The sequence below is a fragment of the Dromaius novaehollandiae genome, chromosome Z (genome assembly GCF_036370855.1).
Source record: "Dromaius novaehollandiae isolate bDroNov1 chromosome Z, bDroNov1.hap1, whole genome shotgun sequence".
Taxonomy (NCBI): domain Eukaryota; kingdom Metazoa; phylum Chordata; class Aves; order Casuariiformes; family Dromaiidae; genus Dromaius; species Dromaius novaehollandiae.
Window position 1 is genome coordinate 83,879,920 of NC_088132.1, and position 23,250 is coordinate 83,903,169.

The 23,250-nt window shown below is 41.9% G+C and overlaps 3 protein-coding genes across 7 annotated transcripts in view; 1 reads left to right on the top strand and 2 right to left on the bottom strand.

Annotated features, from left to right (window-relative positions):
- Positions 1 to 2,877, bottom strand: part of LOC135324793 (methyl-CpG-binding domain protein 2) — a 44,285-nt gene extending 41,408 nt beyond the window's left edge. Inside the window, exon 1 of the mRNA XM_064501712.1 lies at positions 1,209 to 2,877. Within this exon, the coding sequence (XP_064357782.1) occupies positions 1,209 to 1,321 (113 nt within the window). The 5' untranslated portion in view covers positions 1,322 to 2,877. The remainder of the gene's footprint in view (positions 1 to 1,208) is intronic.
- Positions 2,878 to 2,907: 30 nt separating this feature from the next.
- On the top strand, positions 2,908 to 15,294 carry LOC135324792 (DNA polymerase iota-like). Of its 4 annotated transcripts, none has more exons than XR_010386054.1 (10): positions 2,908 to 3,121; positions 4,670 to 4,795; positions 5,502 to 5,666; positions 6,501 to 6,653; positions 7,654 to 7,890; positions 9,139 to 9,317; positions 9,610 to 9,701; positions 11,256 to 11,389; positions 11,994 to 12,211; positions 12,904 to 13,040. XR_010386054.1 is itself a non-coding variant. In XM_064501708.1 (10 exons), the coding sequence occupies exons 1-10, from the start codon at positions 3,013 to 3,015 to the stop codon at positions 15,168 to 15,170; spliced, it is 2,226 nt and encodes a 741-aa protein (XP_064357778.1). In that variant the 5' UTR covers positions 2,909 to 3,012; the 3' UTR covers positions 15,171 to 15,294. The 4 variants fall into 4 exon arrangements, 3 of the variants coding, with proteins under 3 accessions (XP_064357781.1, XP_064357778.1, XP_064357780.1); XM_064501708.1 differs by lacking the exon at positions 11,994 to 12,211 and adding an exon at positions 14,343 to 15,294 and having other exon boundaries at positions 2,909 to 3,121; positions 12,904 to 13,106; XM_064501710.1 differs by lacking the exon at positions 11,994 to 12,211 and adding an exon at positions 14,343 to 15,294 and having other exon boundaries at positions 2,909 to 3,121; positions 4,673 to 4,795; positions 12,904 to 13,106.
- On the bottom strand, positions 8,853 to 23,183 carry LOC135324794 (stAR-related lipid transfer protein 6-like). 2 transcript variants are annotated; one of them, XM_064501714.1, is made up of 7 exons: positions 22,963 to 23,183; positions 22,260 to 22,353; positions 22,061 to 22,110; positions 19,168 to 19,294; positions 17,560 to 17,677; positions 16,877 to 16,970; positions 8,853 to 9,339 (listed from the first exon to the last, which is right to left on the bottom strand). In XM_064501714.1, exons 2-7 carry the CDS (start codon positions 22,347 to 22,349, stop codon positions 9,303 to 9,305), a joined length of 516 nt encoding a protein of 171 aa, XP_064357784.1. In that variant the 5' UTR covers positions 22,350 to 22,353; positions 22,963 to 23,183; the 3' UTR covers positions 8,853 to 9,302. The 2 variants fall into 2 exon arrangements, with proteins under 2 accessions (XP_064357784.1, XP_064357783.1); XM_064501713.1 differs by lacking the exon at positions 8,853 to 9,339 and adding an exon at positions 15,810 to 16,514.
- Between the last annotated feature and the right edge of the window lie 67 nt (positions 23,184 to 23,250).

Consider the following 23,250-nt stretch of genomic DNA (forward strand, 5'->3'; position numbering starts at 1 on the left):
GCAGCCGCCTGCTTGGCGGCAGGGAAACATGGAGCATCGCCGCACGGAGCGCGGGGCACGGCTGGCTGCCCGGGCGCTCGCACATGCGGCAGAGCGGCCCCAGCGGGGAGACCTGGCCTCCAGCCGGCTCTGCGGCCGCCTCTCCCCCGAGCTCCCCAGCGCCGGCGCGGGGAGCCGCCGCCGCCGCCCTGCGCGCTCGGCCCCGCAGGCGGCGGCCCCCGGCCCGGCACTGGCCGCCGCCCCCGGAGCCGGGCTGGCGCGGGGCGCCGCCTCGGGGAGACGCGCCTCTCCGCCCCCTCCCTCCCCTCCCCCCGCGGCCGCTGACAGCAGCGAAGGGAGGGGACCGACAACCCCCCCCTCCAGAGGCCCTGACAGGCGGGAGGGGACCGACCCCCCCCCAACAGCCCCTGACAGGCGGGAGGGGACCGACCCCCCCCCCAACAGCCCCTGACAGGCGGGAGGGGACCGACCCCCCCCCCAACAGCCCCTGACAGGCGGGAGGGGACCGACCCCCCCCCCAGCAGCCCTGACAGGCGGGAGGGGGCCGACCCCCCCCAACTCCTCCCTGAGAGGCGGGCCGGGACCGGGCTCCCCAGCGGCCCTGACAGGCGGGAGGGGACCGACCCCCCCCAACTCCTCCCTGACAGGCGGGAGGGGACCGGGCTCCCCAGCGGCCCTGACAGGCGGGAGGGGACCGACACCCCCCAACTCCTCCCTGACAGGCGGGAGGGGACCGACCCCCCCCCAACTCCTCCCTGACAGGCGGGAGGGGACCGACACCCCCCAACTCCTCCCTGACAGGCGGGAGGGGACCGACCCCCCCAACTCCTCCCTGACAGGCGGGCCGGGACCGGGCTCCCCAGCGGCCCCTGACAGGCGCCTGGGCGGCCACCGGCAGCCTGTCAAGCGGGCGGCGGGAAGCGACCGACCGGACGACGCCGGCGGCCCCTGACAGGCGGGCGGCGGGAGGGGGGCGGCCCCCGCAGCCGTTCCCTGACAGGCGGGCGGCGGGAGCGGACGGACCCCGAGCCCCGCGGCGGGCGGGCATGGCCCGGGAGGGCAGGACGAGGGGCAGGTGGCTGAGCCGGGCAAAGGCAAGCCCCGGGGGGGGCGGCGGCGTGCTGGCCCCGGTCCACCGCGGGGCCGGACGCGTCCCGGCGGCGGGGGAGGGGGCTGTCAGCGGGCCGGGCAGCCCCGGCGGCACGTACCTGAAGTAGTAGACATCGCTCTTGCCGGCGCTGAGGCCCGACTTGCGGATCACCTCTTCCTTCTTCCAGCCCGGGGGCAGCGCGGGGCAGTCCATCCTGCCCTGCTTCTCCATGCACCGGGCGCAGGGCCCGACGCGCAGGGGGGAGGGACGGGCGGCGGAGGGGCTTGCCCGGCTCCCAGCGCCGGCGCTCGCAACAAGAGCTTTATTGTTCCCGGACACGGCCGGGGCCGGGACCCCCTGGCGATGGCGGCCGCGTCGTGCTGCTCGGCGCCAGGAGCGCGGGCTGCGCGCGCAGCCGGCGAAGTGCTCACCCGGCGCCCGCTTCCGTACTGAGCCCCGGAATCCGTGTCATCGGCCTTCCGAGCGGGGGCACAGAGCGCGTCCTAGAGGGGCCAGAGCGGCCAACCCCCGCCGACCATAGAGAGCGCCGTAGGCGGGCCAGAGCGGCCGCGCTGCCAGCGCCGCGGCGGCGGCCGTCCCGTCGCGTCCCGTCCCGCGGGGCAGCGGCCGGGGCTGGCGTCTTCGGGCTCCTGAGGGTGTCCCGCGAGGGAGGGGAGAGTTTAGACTCCCCCGTGACGGGCGCTCTGGAACCCCCCCGCGCAGAACCGTGCAGTGCAGATGCGGAAGAGGCGATAACAGTTCTTCACGTGTCACTTGTCCTCCAGGATGACAGAAGCTGCTGGTTAACGTCTTTTTGTTTGTTTGTTTTTCTGGGACGCGCTGCAGCATTAAAACCCATCAAGAAAGAATCTGTCACGCAACTGAAAGCCTGATGTATCATAAAACTGAATTAACTCGTTACTTGCTTTTTCAAAGTGTCCATTAACAAAACGTATTCTCTAGGATCCCCTGCTCCAAGTTCAGAGCAATTTATTTGCATCGTATACAATTAAACTACCAGAATGAAGCCTGAGGAATCGCCTCTTCTGCTTTATTCAGTTCCAGAGCTTTGCTACAAGCCATAGTGATACTAAAAAGTGACTGCTGTCCTCCTGCTTGTTTAAATCTCTCCAGAAAAGGCATCTCTTGAACAGTGTCTTACTGTGAGGCAGTTTTAACTCATGATCCACAGATTTTGTCTAGCTCTGGACATTTTTTTTACCATCACGTAGCTTTATCCTGTTTTCTTACCATCTATTTCTGTAACAAACTTCTGTACTGAGTTGTCCAGATACTGAACAGTCCTTGTTAATAATAAGGAACTAACACCGATTACTTTGTAACAGAGCTATTGCTTCTCTTAAATCCTATATTCAAACAGAACCAAATTGCACAACTGAACGGCTGTGTTGCCATGTTCTTCCCTCACAATGTCCTCGTGTCCCTGTTGCTACCGCCTGCCTGCCTGCCCCGTTCCCTCGTTACAGATGGCTGCTCAACGCCTGAGGAGAACCTCCAGGAAACCTCGCTGCGCACTGCCGGTGCTGGCAAACCGGGGTCGGTCTGATTCGCACGGGTGACTGCACCGGGGGGGCATTGCTGGTGCTGACGAGCGGAGCCGGGCAGCTCCGTCAGTGTCCGTGCGGCAGGCCGCGGCCTCCGTGGCAAGCGCAGCTCTCGTCCCCCGCTGTCCCAGTCCCGCGGCCGAGACCTCCTCGCCCGGCCTCCAGCCTCCGCAGTGGCAGCAGCAACTCCGCGGGCGCCGCCGGTCGGCCCCCTCCTCCGCGGGGGCGGGCGCCGCCGGTCGGCCCCCTCCTCCGCGGGGGCGGGCGCCGCGCGAGCCCAACTCCGGGAGCGCGGCCGCTCGGCCATCCCCGCCGGCGGCGGCGGCGGCGGTTCGGGGAGCGGCTCTGCGGCGGCGGATGAGTCAGCCCTTGGGCGGCATGGAGCCCTTCCCGCCGCCCACGGAGGACGACGAGGAGGACTGGCTTCGCCCGCAGTCCGGCGGCAGGACCGCTCCGCCCGCCCCGTGTGAGCGCGGGCCGCGGCGGCGGTTGCGGGGCGGGGGAGCAATGGCGCCGGCTGAGGGGACTGAGGGAGGCGGCGCGCGCAGCGCTGGCGCGAGGGCTGAGGCGAAGGGGGAGGGGTGGTCGGCGGGGGAGGCGCGCGCGCCGGCTGAGGTGAAGGGCGGGGGGGCGGTTGAGGCGCGCGCGCCGGCTGAGGTGAAGGGCGGGGGGGCGGTTGAGGCGCGGGCCTCCCTTCGTCGCCGGGCGGGGAGGCGGCCGCCGCTGACAGGAGCTCGCCCGCGCCGGCCCTGTCCCGCGGGGAACCGTTGCTGCCGCCCTCCGTGGCTTCGCCCCGCGGCCCCCGCCGCTGTGGGGGAAGGGGAGCGGGGAGCTGCCCCCGGGGGCAGCCCTCCTCTCCCTGCGGGCTGGCAACTCGCGTGGGCCTGGGCCGAGGCTCCCTCTTTGCTTTGGAGTGAATATGCGCTGGCGAGGTTTTGCGTTAGTGGTAAAGGGCTGTGTCTGGCTCGGAGTGGCTTAGGAAACAGCATCAGTAGAAATAAAAAAGCTATGAATCGTGGTGGATGATATTTTAGTATTCAAATTTGTCTATTTAGGTATGTTTTAACTTAAACTAAGTTTCTTCTATCCAAAGAGAACAAAACTGAATTCTCCAGGAGAAAAGAACCAATCCTTTAGAAAGCTGCAGTGTTTGTAAGGCGAGAGAGTACCTCTCCTCTGCAGGCTTTAACCTTTACTTGTGCTGGTATTCAGTGGCTCAGCAACTCCAGTATTAAAAAAAATATGTTTTTTTTTCTTTGTGATCCTGCTGATAATTACTTCGCTTTTCCACTTACCTCAGCTGACTTCAATAGGGCATTTAGAAAAAACAATATTTAGAAATAGACCAAAGTCTAAAAGATTTCATTTGGACAACATCAACTTTGAACTAGTTCTTTCAGTTTACAGAAATAAAAGTGATTTCAAAAAAAAAAAAAAAGAAACGACTTGGCATTTTTTTTTCCATAGCAGGGTTTGCTGTTTGTTAGATGATCAGTTGCTGTCTTCACTGGCAGCCTTTGGGAAAGCTTCGATATCTGTGTCTCATAAACCTTTTAGAAAGTGCTTTGTTAATTTACTTGAAAGCATCCACAAGCTGAAATTTTATGAAACTTGTAAAGGGTATACTCTAAAAGAGGTAGGAAAGTTAGCTCTATCAGCGAAGCATAATATTGACATCTAAGCTGAGTTGAAGAAAGCTTATTTTCTAGAAATATATTAAAAAGAAGTTTCAGTACTCCACTATGAAAGGATGTTGTGTCAGTAAAATGATGTTCTAAAATGATTCAGGGTGAAAAGACATCCAGCTGACTGTCTGAAAATAGGGGAAAATGTTTATTAGTATGCTGAATTGCTGTGGATTAATTACAGTCATAAGAAATTCTAGAATTACTGTAGTGCTACAATTAATGTAAACCTTTTGTAGTATCTGTTTGCTAGTGTAGATTAAAAAAAAAAAAAACTTTATTACATCAAATATAAGGCTGCTAGTAATTTTTATTTACTTTCCTTGCAGCAGGCCACAGTAAGTCTGTATCAGCAGGAAATACAGCGTGCAGAGTGATTGTTCACATTGACTTGGACTGCTTTTATGCACAAGTAGAAATGATCCGTAATCCTGAATTAAGAGACAAGCCTTTAGGTATGACTTATTTTGCTGCTGGTTAATTTGGGGATTATGTGCGTTCAGGCAGAAGAAACTACGGACGTGCCTGCGTAGTTAGATGTAGACAGTCACACAGTAGCTTTAACCACATCCGGAATGAGCAAGGGGCAGACTAGGATTCCTTGTAGCTGTGTGAGTACAAGACTGGTAAATGCTCTTGAGGAGGAGTATAGGTGCTTGCCAACATGTCCGAACAGTTCTGGGGATTGCAGATGATTTCTGTCATACATGAGCAAAGAGAGGGCTGAGCTCCGCAAATGAGTCTGTTCCTTTTGACACAGTCATGCTCAGAGCATACTTTATTCCATTCAGAAGTTAAGAATAAATGCAAGGCAGTCAATGTCTAGGATCAGTGGAGAAAGTACTTCTTAAATTGACTATTTTATAAAGAACAGTTTTCCAGATATGATTGTCTGAAAAGGCCCAAAATTGAGAGTGATATTAAAATGGAAAATTAAAAGCTATAATGTTTTAAAATGTTCTTGCCATCAAGTAACTTAAATTAAGAGATTTGTCTTGTGAAATAAGATTAATATTCTTCGTTTGCTTGCTTGTTTATAACATTGCATTCTGATCAAAGCATGTACATTGCAGTTTTTGGCAGTGGTGTCAAAGTACTGTGGCCTTTTGTGAAATACAGAGAAACCTAAATTTTTGAAATCATTTAACTATTATTTTTCAGGTGTGCAACAGAAAAACATTGTAGTTACTTGTAACTATGAAGCCAGAAAACTTGGAATTAAGAAACTGGTGTCCGTCAGGGATGCTAAAGAGAAGTTTCCTCAACTGATGCTGGTTAATGGAGAGGATCTAACTCAATATAGGGAAATGTCATACAAGGTTACAGGTACAAATTAACAATTCAATAGAGAACAAAGACTCTGTTAAACTCTGTGCACATGCTTGCATGTGTAATAATATTACTATGTTGTATTTTCCTGCTCTAAAAGTTCTTAGGAGAATGAGCCTTATACTATGGTGGTAATACCTACAGTTGTGCAATGTCAATTTAATATTCCATAAAATAGGCTCTTAGACTTGGTTTCAATCTTTGTCAGGCATTATATATCACACTTCATGGGATCTGTATGCTATATTAGGATTATGCCCATATACTTATTTATTTAAATTAAAAAAAATTGTTCCTAATGACTTCAGTAATAAATTTCCAAATAAAAAGTGATGGAGAACAGAATCCTGATCCCTGCAGGTGGGTGAACTTCTCTGATATCTCTTAACTTTAGAGTTTAATCTTAACTAAGTGATATGCCAGCATTATTAACAGTTAGTCATTAAAAACAGTAATTAAATGTAGTAGTAATAATTTAAAGGTGAAAGCCCACATGGCTGGTAAACTGGGATTCCCTTGGACAAGGTATCACAGAGAACTGTAATCTCAAATCTCTGCAATGTAAAAACTATAGTCTCAAAAAGAATTGAAGAAAAAAGATTGGGGGAGAAGAACAGCAGATCAGAGACAACTAGAATGAAGAGATACTAAAAAGACTTAAAAATGTGGATTTTTTCTTTTTTCTTTTTTTTTTTTTTTTTTTTTTTTAATCCAGAAGGGAACACCATCTCTACTCGTGCAAGCATCCTACTTGAATCCATGGGGAATCGGCTGTGGGTTGATGCAAATATTAAAGCTCAGTTTATCCTTGGTTATTTTTTTTCATGCTAGATTTGTTGGAAGAATTTTGTCCACTAGTGGAAAGGCTTGGGTTTGATGAAAATTTTGTGGATATCACAGAGATTGTAGAGAAAAGACTAAAACGGCTACAACAAAGTGGATGTTCCAGACTATGTGTGTCTGGCCATGTATACAACGACCAAGGTGAGCTGAGCCTTCTTTCTGTTGAAAAATAGCCTAAATTCTTGTGAAGTTCAATACAAAGCATCAGTCTGCTTCTAAGTGTTGTCTAAAGCTGAGCAGTTGGCAACTCCAGTTGTTCTAACCTTGTTTTCCGTGCTTGGGAACGCATGGATCACAAATGGGAATCAGTGTTCTGATTAGTTTGTACAAAAAGTAAGTCCGGAGCAGATGAGCGTGCACAATGATTCGGAGGAACAGTTTGCTGTTGTCTTTTTTTTTTTTTTTTTTCCTCCTTTAAGATAGTTTTAATGTACTAAGACAGTTAGAATTTTCATTGAGTTTGAACTTTATTGCCAGTTGGAAAAACTTAATGATTTTTTTTATGAATTAAAAGTAAGCTTTTGCTACAGCCTTTAGGTCAGGAATAGAGTTACTGGGATTGAAGTAGCTGCTTTATACATCTTTATTGTGACTTCTCATACATGCATGTGGTATGTATACTCTGATACTCATTTCTTATACTAGGGAAGAAGGCAATTGTTCTTTCCTGGATGTGATGTTACTTTGAGCTACTTCTATGATTTTGAATATGGTTTGAGAAGGGGAAATATCTGAAAAGATTTTTCCTCATCAGTGTTTGCATCTGAATAATAAAAGCTTACGTGGCAGGCATTCCTAAAACACTGATTTGGTTACATTGATGCAAGAATCTGATTTAACACTTTCCTTTGATATCTACAAATATATTATATTTTATATTTGAAATACTCCCTAAACATTATTTATCCTTGAAGAGTATGCCCCTGCTTTTGAAAAGTAGCATTTCTCTTTTACCAGGATTTTTGAGAGATAGGAGTGAGCTTAAACTTGAATGCTAAAGCCATGGCAATACCATCTGACCCATGGGACCATACTTTCTTACACTGTTTTAATCCATTTTGTAAAAAATCTCTACATCTTAATAGAGAATTAGCTAAGTGACTACTTACATTCTGAGCCCCCCTTTCTTTGTCTTCTGCAGCCATCAATTTCCATGATACAATGCACGTAAGACTAGTTATTGGATCTCAGATTGCAGAGGAGTTGAGGGAAGCTGTGCACGCTAGACTGGGCCTCACAGGCTGTGCTGGAGTGGCTTCTAACAAATTACTGGCTAAGCTTGTGTCTGGTACCTTTAAACCAAATCAACAAACACTTCTTCTGCCTGAAAGCTGTCAGGATCTCATACGCAACCTTGAGCACATCAACAAAGTGCCTGGTAAGAAGGTGGTACTATAAGCACTGATGGAGAGCATATGGAGAGCTTTGACAAATATGAGAAAAACAATACTTCAGAAATTATAGCTGAAATAATTTTGCAGTCTAGTTCTTGAAAGGGAATGGGAGGATTTGGAGGTGTTTTTCGGGTTTTGTTTTTCATTTCTTACACTGTTTCTGAATTTTATTTTGCAGAAGCAATGGAAACACTTCAGTTCTTTTCATTTTTCATTGTCATAGAAGTGTTATAGCATTCTTTAGGATGCCTTCAAAAATACTTAATTTCCGGTTTATTTTTATTGAGGCTCAAGCACTATGGCTGATATTAGCTTTTATATGCAACTTTTTTTTTTAATTTGATGACTGAAAATCTATTGAGAGTTATTAAAACAGTCTATTGGAGCCTGAGAGAATATTCTGAGAAAGTACTTTTCTAGTTACTCTATGCTGACACCACGCTGTTGGCCAAGAAATACTGATCGAGGCTACAGACTTTGGCAGATCTTTGTTCTGTCCCAGTGTGGCTTTTCTAATGGCAGATTCCAAAACTTGGAACAGAAACTTACCAAAAATTTTGCTGAAAATCTTGCAATACAGTAATGGAAATAGTAATTGTCAGTACTGAATTCTAAATGGCCAGGCATTTATATTTACTTATGGGTATAGATTTTTAATATTGGATTAGTAATGATGTTTTCATAATCTTTTAGTACTTTATTTACAAGATGTATAAATACATTTTGTTAAGCTTTGCTGATGGGAGACACAGTGTATAAAATTATAAATGGTACTGAGCTGAATGGGATAGCACTCTCTCACTGTTTTCCACAATATAAGAGTTGAAGTTTTCCAAATGGAGTTATCGGTCAATATGTATAAGCTGTTTTACACTAGACAAGATTATGTAGTAGAATTCATTGCCCCATATGTTTAGGAGATTAAAAGAATAAATAAGCTTTAAAGTTATAGTACAAAAAATATGTATTGGTCAGTCAGTAGCTACTAAAAGTGACTTTTTTTCTTAGATGAAGTCCTGAACTCAGGAAGTGTCTTACCTGTTACCATCTGGAAGAGCAGTAGAAGAATCTGCATGACCCTCTTGCCTTTATTTTTCCCTGTGTTCTGTGCTATAGGATGCTTTTGACAGCAGGATAGTGGACTAGCTAGATGTTTTGGTCGACGAGTCTGAGAGTTTTTAAAGAAAATCCTTTAATAACTTTTCTGTGTATTTAATATACATTTTATTTAGGCATTGGCTATAAAACTACTCAACGCCTCAAAACGCTGGGTCTTAAAAGCGTGTGTGATCTCCAGGCGTGTCCGTCTGCTGTATTAGAGAAGGAACTTGGTGTTTCTGCTGCTCAGCGTATCCAAAAACTCAGCTATGGAGAGGATGACTCCCCTGTGACTCCATCAGGCCCTCCTCAGGTACAAGTATTGTTCTGAAGTCCTTTTAAAGGGCAAAAAATTGCTTTGATTTTTGTACAGCTTCACTAGGCCAATTGAAATGGTTTCCAATTATAGTGCTACTTTAATATAACAATTCCTAGTTTTGTATATGTATTCCCTAATATAACTTAGGATATATTAATGTATCATGCTCCTGAAATTCAATTGAGCTGACTATCAAAGGCATCTTAGATTTCAATCTGCATACTTGATTTTGATGAGAATTTTGAGCTAATTATAAAATTGAAAGGACTAATGTGTTTTTTTTCAGTCCTTTAGTGAAGAAGATTCCTTTAAAAAATGTTCATCAGAAGTGCAAGTTAAAGAGAAAATTGAAGAGCTGCTTGCTAACCTCTTAGACAGGTGACTGTCTTCAATAGCTCTTTTTGCTGACTAAATTTGTGACATGAAAGGACTTTGAGCATATGTAAGGTTTGTCTCATACTCTATAATAGTTCTTTCAGCAAAATGTACTTGCAGGGACAGCACCTGCCTTTCCAACCACTCTTCCCCTTTGGCCTTTTGTCTCAAGTCATGAATTGTCCTTCTGCGTTGCCTCATTTTTCTCTTAGAACTGTCTTTTGTATCCTCCTTCCTCGGCCGGCTGCCAGCTATTCCATTCCCATGCAGCTTCCTTGACAAAGATTTTTACATTATTCCATTTGCTGATTCTTTTCTATTGCTCTGATGATTCATCACAGTATTTTAGTGCATCTTCACTCATCTCCTTTATTTTCTATGAAAGGCCCTAGATCTTCTGGTTTTTGTGTGTGACTACCTCTAATTTCAGTCCCTGAGTTACCACCACTTAAGACTTGTCTCCTGTTTCGCAGCTCATTCTTCTGTTAGTCTGGAAGGCATTTTTATTTCTTCCTCCTTTATTTGCCCCATGAATCCAGGCAGTATACAAACCCAGCTACTGCAGTTTGACAATTGACCAGCATACTGGAGGATGACAGCATGGATTTACTCTTGATTTCTGTGACTTTCCCGTCTTCCCTTTCTATCCTGTGACTCTCTCAGTTCATTTTAAAAAGATAAATGAAAGGAGCAATATTGTAGCAGCCCTGAACTGTTCTGTGACTCTTTTTCTTCTGTTGTGCCTCAGCTTACTGTTCTGACTTTTGAACCCCTCTGTGTGTCATTTCTAAATCATCAGTTGATTTTTTTTTTCTCTACATAGTTTCATATTCTCTTCATGCCTTTTCAAGTCTTAAAATAATATACAAATCTTAACCGTCTTCTGTCCCCACATCTATGCAGGATTAGCAATAGACATATCCAATTTAGTTATATTAACATTGTGGGTAGGGTGTCTTTTCGCTGCATATCAGACTCTGCTCAGTAATCATAAAATCTGAATTGAGGCTGTTCAACATCCCATCTTGTTTATAACATTTAGAATTAAGAACTCTTGTGTAGGCAAAGTATCTGCATGCCTTTTGAATGCTGAAAGAAACAATTACATACTTTGTTTCTTTGTTTTCCCCTCCTCCTAAAGCTAACCTTCTGCCCCTAAAGGAGTCTTATTTTCTTGAAAAACAAAGAAAAGCTAAAGATTCTGGATTATACAGGGTACAATTGTAAGTGCTACACTGCTTTTAATGTAGTAAGTACAGAAATATGCGGTAGTTTTGCAGGCTGACGCACTTAATTTTAACACTCACTTCAGCTGAAGACTCTGTGAAACAGTATTTACATAGTACTGAACTTCTAACTTGGGAGTAATTTAAGAAAACCAGCTAGGACCCAAAGTTCCCCATATAATCCATGGATAGAAGTTCAGGAATTGAGAGAGATCCATAATGTTTACATTAAATGGCCTTGTAACCTAAACTAGATGTTGTGACAGTTTCCTTGGTCCCCTGAAAAATTTGTCGTAATGCTTATTGCTTTGTGCACATTAACGTTCTGTAGAATACACAAAGATGGAAGAAAACCACACACAATAAGACTGACCATCCGCCAGTTTTCTTCAACTAATAAATGGTTTAATCGGGAAAGTCGTCAGTGTCCTATTCCACCTCATCTCATTCAGAAACTTGGAAAAGGTAAACTCTGAATTTTTGAAAGTACCCACTTAGTGCTGCTATCTTTTAACTTGCCTGAAAATTGTAGGCTGTGTAAAGATTTTAAATGTTGGTTAACTGGTGTTGTGGTCAGGTATGAGCATTAGAACAAACCCAGAAGTAGAAACAATGTTTTGAGAAGAGCTAGTGAATCTACTCAGGTGTTTTATGACTGTCAAAGTAGTACAGGCTAACTGGATTAAGAAAAAATCTGAGGTACTTAATCTGTTTCACTGCAAAACTCCATTATTTAGTTTCATAATAATATTCCTTAGGCCTAATAGTTGGAAGCTTTTCCATTACTTGTAATGGATATATCTTGATGAGATATGCCAAAAATATATAGAAATTCACTGTAGGAATAGTATCTATGTTACTGTGAAGTTTTAACTCAGCTTTGCTGGATTAGTAGCTTTAAGTTGGAGGGTGGGGGGAGAGGCTGTTTCCTACATTAGTTGTCTGCTTGCCTGTGCTATGGATTTGAATTATGTTCCCAGATAAATGGAATCTGTTATGTAATAAAATATCTTTTTGATGTACTTTTTAAAATTAATAACACATAGCTCTCATCTTTCTCAAACTTAAGTTTTCCAGCCTAACCAGCAATTGCGATTCATTTGACACTTCATTCAGAATTGGGGAGAGAGGAGATAAATCTGAATCACTGCTATACTAGCATGCAGAATCAGTTCCCTGACTTGCTTTATTAATCCCCAGATGACTTCTCCCAGTCCTAGGGAAACCATTGAAAGTCTGTGTAGCTTTTTACTTCTGAATTGCTGGTGGATTCCTGCTATGTTGGAGGTGACTGAAAATTATTCTTGTCTCATGTAGTCATGCAAATCCCAATAAACTATGCTGGTATTACCAGTGTTGATGTAATGTTGTATACCTACGTAGCCCTGTAAAGGCCCTTTTTGGTAGAGCTAGATCATTTCTCAAACCTCTCTTCAGCTTGGCAAGTATTCTGTAATTCTTTTCTTCTAACCTAAGTACATACTACTAAGCTACCTTCCCAGGTGTAAGATTCAGCATTTTGGTGGGAGGAGCAGGGGGAGGAAAGCAGTCTGCATTCAGTTCAGGGTATACCTAACAGGGCAAAATGGAAGTCTTAAAGACCTATGATATACTGATTTAGGGATAAATCTCTAGGACTGTTATTTTAACGGATTATCTTGGAAATCTTTAGCAGGTATTTCGAGTTTAATATTTGAGGAATTTATCTTTTGAGATGAATAAATGTTGCTTCATGGGATATAGATGGTGTCATAAATACTCTCAAAATGTTGAGTAGCATTTTTTTTATTTTTTTAAACTTCTTAGGTTACTATTGATCTTTATTTTTTTACATGCAAAATGAGGAAAGTTCAGAATGTAAAATTAAGAGTGCCTACTATTTTGCCTTTGTACTTTGAAAGAGATTATGATTTAAGTAGCAGTTGTTTACAGAAGGCTTTTGATTACATACATTGCTTTTTTCCACTTTTTTATATTAGAAAGCAGCAGTGTTATATCCCCATTGGTTGATATACTAATGAAACTCTTTCGAAAGATGATAAACGTAGATCTACCATTTCATCTCACTCTTCTGAGTGTCTGCTTCTCCAACCTCAAAGATCTTCCTAGCAGCAAGAAAGGATCAATTGGTTTTTATCTAACAGAAGTGTCACCACTTTCAGCCTCTGGTAAAAATGTCCAGGTAAGTTGAAAGACACTGAAAATTTTCTTTACAGATAAGTAAGTTCTGAGATGATATTTCTGTCTATATAGATATTTAAATCTTAATGCTTTGGAAGCTTTAGGATCACAAATTGTATTTGTATAGTAAAAATAAAGATTCCTTTGGAGTCTTCTGAGCAAGTGTTACTTGTTTGCTTTCTTTCATTAGTTACTATTAAATCTGTTTTAATCAGTGTAGATTGAATGGGACAGCCAGCTAGGTTGTTGACCCTTTAGACTGAAGAGAACAGAATTCGTTAAGGGAAAAATTCAAACCGATGTCTTCCAAAACTAATCCCTGAATTTGGCTCTTCATTCCAGTAAGATCTGCCATCTGTTTAACGCTTGAGAAACAACAGGCCACTCACTCGGATAGTGTAGTTTTTCATATTTTACATCTGAAAATCCTGGCGCTAATACTTCTATAGTAGCTGATCTACAGATCGTATTTTGGTGGAATTGATATAAGTCTGATTTAAAGATAAACTCAGAGCTTTAATTTAGATAAATTAAAACCTTAGATTATAAACATCAGTGAGATTTTATCTACCTTGTTGCTATTATAAAAATGCATTTACAGTGATCATTTTATTTTCTGTGTGTTCATAAGTCTCCCTGTTCAGAATAGAAATCAATCAGAGATTCAGTCCTGTATTGGCCAATAGCACTGGCTTCTGATCCGGTGAGCTTTTCATTCCTGCTCTGAATTGAACAAAATATCTCTCGCAGCTGTACACACTAGACAGTATAAGAGTTGTCTGTGGAAACACTGCTAAATATTTCCACAAGATCTGTGATTTTGATATGTAATACAAAAACGTAGTAACCTCAAACTTACTTTGTATAATGAATTTACTGTTTTTGGCTTGACATAATTTTGCATATTGATAAATTTCTGTTTCTTTACTGCTGAGGAATATGATGAATAACATCACATTGTATATTCTAAAGTTCTGTGAAGGTTTAAAACAGTAAAATGTAACTTCAAAATATCTGCTCCTTTAAAATAAGAAGAGAACCCCTACGTGTATCTGCCTTCAAGATCTATGTTTGAAAATGAGATTAGAAAAAAGACAACACTACTGATCAAAAGGAAAAAGATCATGGTCTATTAAAGAATGATTTGAAGAATTCAGTTAGTAAAATAGTACTTAGTCATTAGGAGTCTATATAGAACAGGTACTTATGTTTTTTTTATGTACATATTATGCCACAGGAAAAGGAAGATGTCTCACAAGACCAGGCAAGCTCTTCTTGGAACCAGAATTTCAACAGAACTGGAAATACACCAACAAAAAAACTTTCAGAAGAAAAGAAAAGCTGTATAAGAAAAGCTGGAATTTCTGACTTCCCATTTAATTTGTCTTCTGGTGACATCAACCAGGAGGTCTTCAGGGAACTTCCAGAAGATATCAAGAAAGAAATTATTTCTGAAAGAACAGGAGAAATGATCCCTACAGAGAATATTTTTAGTCAACCATCATTGTGTTTTCCAAAAGAGATAAACAGCACTTCTCTAAGTTCCAAAAGAGTAAACAATGATATGAACGCTGCAGGATGCAATATACCCTTCACATCAGCTCATGGCTCTGCAACTGTTCTGGCACACAGCTCCAATGCCAGTTGTTCTTCTGAGTGTCCTGGAAGTATACTCATAGATGGTGATAGGGAAAAAAAGCCTACGGACCCTCTGAATTTCAGAGAGAGAGACTTGCTGGCTCTGGACGCTGGAGCTAGCCAAACTGTTCTGCCTGCCCCTGTCTTGGGTAAAGATGAGCAAGCCTTTGGAACAACTTCTAAGGATAAAACCTATGGTAGCAGAGAAGGAATTGTATTTCCTCTTAACGTTGACCCAAAGACTTTTTTTGAACTACCTGCAGATATGCAAAAAGAACTACTAGCTGAATGGAAGAATGAAGAACTTGCATCCAAAATGCTTATGGGTAAAACCTCTGAAAAGCCTAAAACAAATACAGGAAGAAAGAATACAGCATCCTGTTTATCACAGTCTAACAGTTTACTAAGGTATTTTAAACCACAATGAAACATTTTCATAATACAAGGGCACTGCAAGAATGGGCACTGAAGACAGTTCACTCTATGAAAAAGTTAATGTAAATTGTAAAGATGTGAATATTAAAAATATATTTTGGTAACTTTTGACATAATACCTACTAGTGACTTCTTTTTTTTTTAAGTAGTAATTAGCCTGACTTGCACATCATTTTGTAAGGAGGCATGATGTGATCAGACAAATCCTACACTGTCCTAAAATACTACAGTGTAGTTCGCAAAAATGCCATTTAGTATTCAGTGTTACTACCTTAACACACTGACTGGGGGGAAGAAAAACACCTTTTGAATTTATATTTTGTTGATTTTTACTGCCTACTCTGTTAAGTGTTACTATCAACTTGGGAGGGCAGGAAGCAGTAAAGGTGAAAACTGTCTACGCTCTATTAACTTGCACCTTTGCTTCTGTGACTTGTAATGTAAACTTACTGACAGAGCTGTCGATATTTTCTGCAGTTAACTGGTAACTAGAAGCATCAGAAAGACTGAGGGGTAAGGCTGGAAGCATTAGTTATAAACACATTGTATCACCAGGATGTTCCCAGACAGTGTGCAGCATAAAAAAAATTGACTGTAGGTTTAGTGTTCAGGATTCATGAAATGACACAACTGAGTTACAGAGCAGCTTTTAATGAGGTGCCCTATAATTGAATTCATAAGGCTCTTCTTTGGCTGTTTCATTTGAAAATACTGAAATAGTTGCTAACTGCTATTACACATTTGTAGTAATTAAACATGTTTAAAGTCTCTGGTATGCAGGATGCTTGCTTGTTTCAGTCAGGAGTACATAATTTTGAGGTAAAAAATTATCAAAATGTGTTTAAAGCTATGGTAAAATATTTTTGACTACTCTATTTTAACATTGCTATAGTTTACACCACCATATTTTCACATAACTGTATACAAAGTGCAAAAATATTACAAAACATCACTTGATTACAATGAAAGCTACATTCTGTATTTTTGATGGCACTTCAGTGTAGATTGACATGATTCCCAAGAGCAGAAAAAACTAGCATTCATAATTTAGTATTTAACAGATAAGTTAAGCTTTAGATATTTCCACATACACAATTAAAATACTAAACTTCCTCCTCTATTAAAAATGAATCCGGATGAAAGATGCAAATGGCAGAACTGCGTATTATTTTTCACTTATGTTTAATTATGGTCTTTCAAGCCTTTCAGTCCAGCTCTTGTTTCAGTGATTAAATTTATGAGAGTAGTAGGTATTGCAGTCTCCACCACAGAGTAGGGAAGCATTCCTCCTAATTCTGGCTGGATAAATACAACTAGCTTAGAATGCTCTGGATTCCTAGGATGAAAAGAATAGAAGCCTTTAATTAACACTCATTTCTCCTGCTTCTAAACTTACTGAGATGCAAGTTAAGATTTATAGTCCATCTCTGAAATACCATTATACATATGAAAGAATGGATTATGGATAAAGTTCCTTTGACACAAACTTCAGCTATTATTATGAGTCTCATGAGGTTCCCTAAATAGTTTCAAAAGGAGATTGTCTGAGCCAAAAAAACTGACCTCCAGGAAACAAAAGTTTCCCTGGACTATAACTGGCTCAGTAAAAAAGCTCTTGTGTGGCTTTTATTAAGTTTTGCGTAGAGAAGATAACTGAATAATCAAACATAACAGCATAAGGAGAATTTAAATACTTACTCTGGCAAGGGTGAACACACATACCCACAGGGATTGTTATAGCCACGGACACAAGAAGGAGTTGGAGGGCATCTTGAATATTCCACGCTGACAGCTGTATTGACACACAAAAAAGCAGCATCAAATTAGTTATTTTATATATTTATCAACTGTGATTCAAGAAGAGCTTTTTTAAAACAAAGCACTACTCCAGAAATGGGATAGTACAAAAAAACCTCACATGATCAGCAGGGCATTTAGCAATTGTATTCTGTAGGCAAAACACCTAAACAATATTAAATACTTGTGTAAGTAATTCAATATATGTAAAAATTTCTACAGATGTTTGGGCAGGTATACCCAAAACTATTATAATTGAGATGTGTTTACATATACCTAGTGCTGAGTTGTGGTTTAGTTCTGAACAAAGAACTCAGTTTGTTAGCAGATGTATTAATAGCTTATTGTGTTAGCAGAATAAACAAAGAACATTATTTTTTTGAAGATCAATTTTGTTCGCTGCAGTATTAAAATTAAAAAAAACTTTGGTTTGAGGATTGTTAATATTTAATTCAGTGAGATCACACATGCAGCAAGTACTATATACTGTGACTGGGCTGCAGAACTGATTGGATAACAATTCATATTAAGATTTCCAGAATGCAGCCAAAATATATAAACATGCAGTAGTTAATAAAACTTACAGTTAGTTGTAAGGATACCACCAGGATAGGGTTTAACATGCACCAAGTCAACAAAATCTCTTGATGAAATCAGGCCCATACCATAACTGTGTGTTACACTGTGATATATACCGGTATCCTACAAGTAAGTAAATGTAAATTGTTGAATTAACAGTGAGAAGCTAAGTTTTAGTTACCTGGCAAAGCAGCATTATATGCTGAATAATAAGAATGTGGCAAAAATGGATTTATCTGTTAGCATAAAAAGACAGTTCTTAGATCCAGTTAGTGCTGAACTATCACGTGACCACCATGAACGTGATTTTCCAGGGTGCTGGGACTGCCATTCCTCATGACAGGGATTTGAGGCAGGGAATATGATTTGTGTGTAAAAAAACTCAAAATGTGCACATTAGGTATTCTAGCACCATAGATACTAATTTGCACTAAAATACATATGCTAGATGGTATGTTACATTCTAGGACAAAGATCCTTAGTCTGCGTATGTGTTTTAAAACTAACTAGTTCCAAAAAAGCAGAGAAGTGAGTGAATGTATTTGAATACATTTCTAATAATTCTAACATACTCTAATATCTGACAAGCTCTGGCAGAAGCAGGCAGAGGGAAGTGAAAGATCTGCAGAAGAGAAAAAGGGGAATATTTTTGCTTTTTCAGTGTAGAGAGTGTTTTCATACATTTGAGACATTTATACATGTGTAATACGCTCTTAGACCTTTCTCAACCATATGCAGGGCCACCTCTTTCAAATGGTTAGATAAATGCTTGCTAATACAGAACTGATATTCTTCACAGGTGTTTTAAGCTCTAGGTGTTTTCAGAGTGCCTGCGACAAAGCCAAAAATAACTGGAATTCTGAACATGTAATATATCACTGCATTAGTACAGTATCAATTCACTTTCCATGCTGTCCTTGACTTCAGTGTATCTAAAATAGCTCAGCATCTAGTGGAATGCAAGACAGCGTCCAACTACGGTATCTATAATCTAACATAAATTAAGAAGGATCTGATCTGCAGATTCCCTAGAGTGCAGTCTAATTTATGTCTACAACAGTTGTGTTCACATAAAAGTTACCTGGTTTTCCCATCAAGTGCAATCAAGTAGTCCTGAAGCTATCTGCATTTTTCAGAGATTAGAAGTAATTGTATATATAACTTTTCAAACTCCTACTTTACCTCCCTCCCTCCCCAAATTTCTGTGTTGATATACTACCAAAGAAACATCCTCGCTTCTAACAAGCCAGAAGAGTGTCTTTTTAATTTGTGTTAACCACACTAACTCAGAGAGATGCTTTCTCTCAATTTTGATGTGATTTTGTCTCATCCTACACTTAATGGAGACTTCTCATGTTTTCCATCCACTGAATTCTTGACATGCTCAAGGTTATTTCATATTAAATATTTAACTCCTAAAGGGAGTGACACAATTCATACCTACCTCACATCAGCTAGCACATTTAGAAATGAAAAGTTTTTACCAAACTAGAATATATTTCATATTGAAATCCTAGAGATTGAAGTTTCTCTGTACCAGCAGAGGTCTTTTTAATCAGCACAATACAGGCAGAAAGAGTTAAAAAAAAAATTCAATGAAATTATTATATTACCTGGTCAATCTTTTCTAACAGCTTGTAAGATTGTAATGCTTTGTCCCACTTGTTTCGATATTCAGGAAGATACATAAAAGGAATAATTTTACTAGGGACTTCCTTAATTATCCCTTCTCCACGGTATCTGGATTTTATAAAAAACAAAAACAAATTATTAATTCATATTTGTGAATTGCAAAAAAGAGCTATACAATAATAAAGATCTAGCAGTTGGGTATGCCAGGCAATGAGGTAAAGCACTTGCTGGATTGATTAAAGTTCAAATAATAAAAATACTTCTTCTGTAACTCTTTTTTGAGAGCATTAAATTCTTGACACCAGTCATTTTAAATGAATTTTTCATTGTGAACTATTAGATAGAAACCTATTAGTTCAAATATGTGTAACAATATTCATCCATTAATTTATCTTTTTCCAAATGGACACTTTCAAAATCTATTTTGATAATAAACAGTGAGAAGATTTGTAAGCTAGTATATTCTGGCATTTCTCAAACTTATGTCCATAATCCTCTGGGGAGTTCAAAGGGGGGAAATAGGGCCCCTACCTAATAAGGGAACAGGAAGCTCCTGCAGTGCTAGCAACTGCTCACTAATACCCACAGTTCTCACACCTAGTTTCTGGAGAAACTGTGAATCATTGCACTTATGGGCAGCAATTATACTCGAAGGTGAAGGATGCTGCATGAACAGATGTGCTCAGAAAGAGACCATGCTTACAAAAAGTTTTCATGAAACCAGATGTACGGACCCTGATGATGTATGAATGTAAGTCAGGAAGAGCAAAGAAAAAACAAATTTAAAACCAAACACAGGCGCTTTGTAAAATTACGGGTCTGTTTCTCCACTCTGCAGCAACTTTTGTCACCACTTAGTGGCTTGGTGGAGTGGGTGCAGTGTGGGTGTATATGCCTACTCCAGAAACTTGATTCTCCAGTACCTACAACAGGTGCAGATGGTGATGGAAAACATGTTAATATCTACTGAAAAACAAGGAATGTAAGCTGTGGCAGAGCCAATTAAAATTAGCATATTAATATTTGGGTACACCCTTTATTTCCACAGCTGCCATGAACTTATCATGTTTACCAATCTCGTGAGCGGCTCTCGCCTCCATCCTGCAATATCTTCTCTCCTAAACTCAGTATGAGTCGTTAATCAGAAGGGTTTCCTCTACGCAAGGCCTCTGAAAAATACAATTGCTAGAATAAAAGAAAGGGCACTTCACCTGATTGAAGCCAGGATTTGCATGCTTTTTCAGTAGCAGATCACATATTGACTTCTGTTAGCTAGCAGAGCAAACTGTTAATACTCCTGTCAATTAAAAAGGAAACTGGCATCTGCAGTACGTAGTTAATAAACATGCAGTGTCAAACTGGAAATGGGAACAGCCCTAGTTTTGCTCCCAGAAGCAGCTAATATTACTTCATAAAAGACATGCTAGGGACCAATACAGCTTCTTAATGTGCGCCATATAAAGATTTTTACAAAAAACCCACAAATGATGGATTTGGGGCTTCCTAAACAAAAAGGCAGAAAGCACCATGATGATTCTTCTAACTGCAAAGAACTTACTACAGACAAGTCTACTTAGTACAGCTAAAAATGGCTATGTGACTGATTGGGACTATAACATATCTTTTTCTTGCATGGAAACAAGTGAGGCAAAGAATTCTAAGCATCCAGACTCTCACTCGCCTGTATTTACCTGTATTGGGATAAGATCTGAAGTAGGAGAACAAATAATGCCACTTCTAAAGTATACAAATTTCTATTACAATAACAATACTTTTAACATATTCTAATGAGCTATTTCTCATTATAATACTATAGTATAATTCTTCAGCAATGCTAGTGATACAGCATTGACTTCTGTAGTGAATACCTTTGTTGTTGAGACCTTCAGAAAAAATACTGAGCAAGACTTTTGGATTTAGAATACCACTAGTCAGGAACATATCATATTCAGAATAAAAAAAGTATCAGATGCAAATTTTCTCTACCGTGTATCTGTCTAGATTGATATTTCACATAACTGAATAACCATTAAGCATTTAAAAAAGGAGAAAAGCTCAGGACATGTCATAAGTGCCTCTTTTCTTCCCCTTTCACACACTTCTCTTCTAGGTGATTTTTTTTACCCTAGCCACTAAGGGATCAGTTGAGTGCCACAGCCAGCACAAATGAGAAGCAGAACTGCAGAGCCAGGAGAGGGGTAAGGAAGAAGAGCACAGGACTGTGAAGGAGCAACACGAACTCTTACGAGTGACAGCAAGCTGTGAGAACCAGCCTAGTCTGCCTCACCTAACTCCACTCTTTGGGCCAAATCCAGCTGCTTAACAAAAGTTGCACAGAATTCATAGCTCAAGAGAAGGAAGGACAGATAAAGTTGCTGCTCTGGAGGCTGCATGAGCCTCTCATCGCTGATGCAGCGTATTCCGTTTCAGATGCTGGAAAGAAGGAGGGCAGAAAAAGGACAGATAAGGGAGAGTGAGAAAGTATGTTTACATGTGTGAGTATCAGTCATTTCACAAAGAAAGAGATGAAAAGGGAAGGTGAAATGTAATGGTTTGAATAGAATTTTCCTACTAACTTCAGGCCAAAACTGTGATTCCATATTTACTTATTCCATAATAATAACTGTTATTCAACATTTAATTTTCATGGCACTTTTGAACATTATTTGGGAAATCCATCTCTTCTCTATTCCAGCACTGTGGCTGACACTATGTAACTATAATCACAACATCTTTTCTACAGCCCAGAAAATTTAACTTAATAGCTTTAAGAAGGATAGATTATGATTAGTTTTTCTATTCAGGTCTTGGGTATCACTGTTAAAAACTGAACTTTGTATTCACTACAATGACAAACAAAATGAAAATACTTACATGTTTCCTGAATATTCTTTTGAAGGCTTTGAAGCAACTGTAATATTTTTCTTAAAAGAGAAAAGAAAAATAATAAGTTAGGAGTTGATAAAAAGTATTCAACTAGTGTTTAAAGTAAAAAAAATTGTAAGCACCTTTGACAACAAAATAGATTTCATAAAAATAATTTCATAAATAATATTAATTAATGTTTCCTTACTGAAACTTTTATCACTCTCCATCCTGAGGTATCTTGGTTGTATGATAAAACTTTTTTTGCAATCTCATCCGTAATTTTCTTATAGTCCATTTATCTGTAAAGATTTAAAAGCAATTTGTTGGCATGTGACAAAAGCACTTCTCAAAGAGCAAAAACCATAGGGCTTATCCCTGTATTCTTTCCACAGGCTTTAATGAACCTTTACTGGGTATTTCTATCAAGTCAGCTATTTCTTATGCATTATACACCACTTCAGAAGAAGAGGGTCCTTATTTAAACAAAACTACAACTGATTTTCATGCATATTTTGTCCTGAGAAGTAGCTATCGGAGAGGGCCTTAAGACTGAATTGCAACGTCTCGTGAGACATACTGTTCACTCCACGCCATATCCAACATTACTCCACGTTAAAACTACCTCTGCTTGTACAGTTTACCACCTGAGGCCCTGATGCTGCGAAGATGTGCGACGGTCAGCGACCCGTGGACAAGGTGCGTCGCTTAAACCGAGCGGCGCAGCGGCGGCTTTTCCTCACGCCGCAGCCTTCCCCCATGGTCTTTCCGGGCTGCACCGTGCCAACCCCTCGGCGAGGCCCGGCTGCACCAGACGGCGCAGGGAGGCCGCAGCAGCCGCCCACGGCGAGCCGCCCCCCGCCCCCCCCCCCCCCCCCCCGCGGCGGCACGGCCCTGCCGGCGCCCCTCACCTCGCCGCCCTCTCCGCCCGGCGCGCGCGCTCTCCGCCTCGCAGCTCTCGGTCATAAGAAGTTTCGATGGCGGTTCCAAGGTCAGCAGCGCCGCTGAGCGCTTCTGGGCTCGTCTCCCACGCGCAGATCTAACTCCAGAGGGCCAGAAGAGGCTGCCGCCGCCGCGCTGCCTCGCCGCCGCCTCAGAGGAGCGCAGCGGCGACGCCCCCCCTTCCCGCCCCCCGCGCAAGGCATGCCGGGAACTGTAGTCCCGGGGTGCCGCAAGCCGCGGCGGAGCCCGCCCCGCTC

Coding starts and splice junctions, on each gene's coding strand:
- LOC135324794 (XM_064501713.1), bottom strand. CDS start 22,349: ATGGACTATAAGAAAATTACGGATGAGATTGCAAAAAAAGTTTTATCA. Junction 16,971..17,559: donor TGGTATCCTTACAACTAACT/GTAAGTTTTATT, acceptor GTGTCAATACAG/CTGTCAGCGTGGAATATTCA. Junction 16,515..16,876: donor GTGTGTTCACCCTTGCCAGA/GTAAGTATTTAA, acceptor TTTTCATCCTAG/GAATCCAGAGCATTCTAAGC.
- LOC135324792 (XM_064501708.1), top strand. CDS start 3,013: ATGAGTCAGCCCTTGGGCGGCATGGAGCCCTTCCCGCCGCCCACGGAG. Junction 7,891..9,138: donor GCACATCAACAAAGTGCCTG/GTAAGAAGGTGG, acceptor CATTTTATTTAG/GCATTGGCTATAAAACTACT. Junction 13,107..14,342: donor CCTCTGGTAAAAATGTCCAG/GTAAGTTGAAAG, acceptor ATTATGCCACAG/GAAAAGGAAGATGTCTCACA.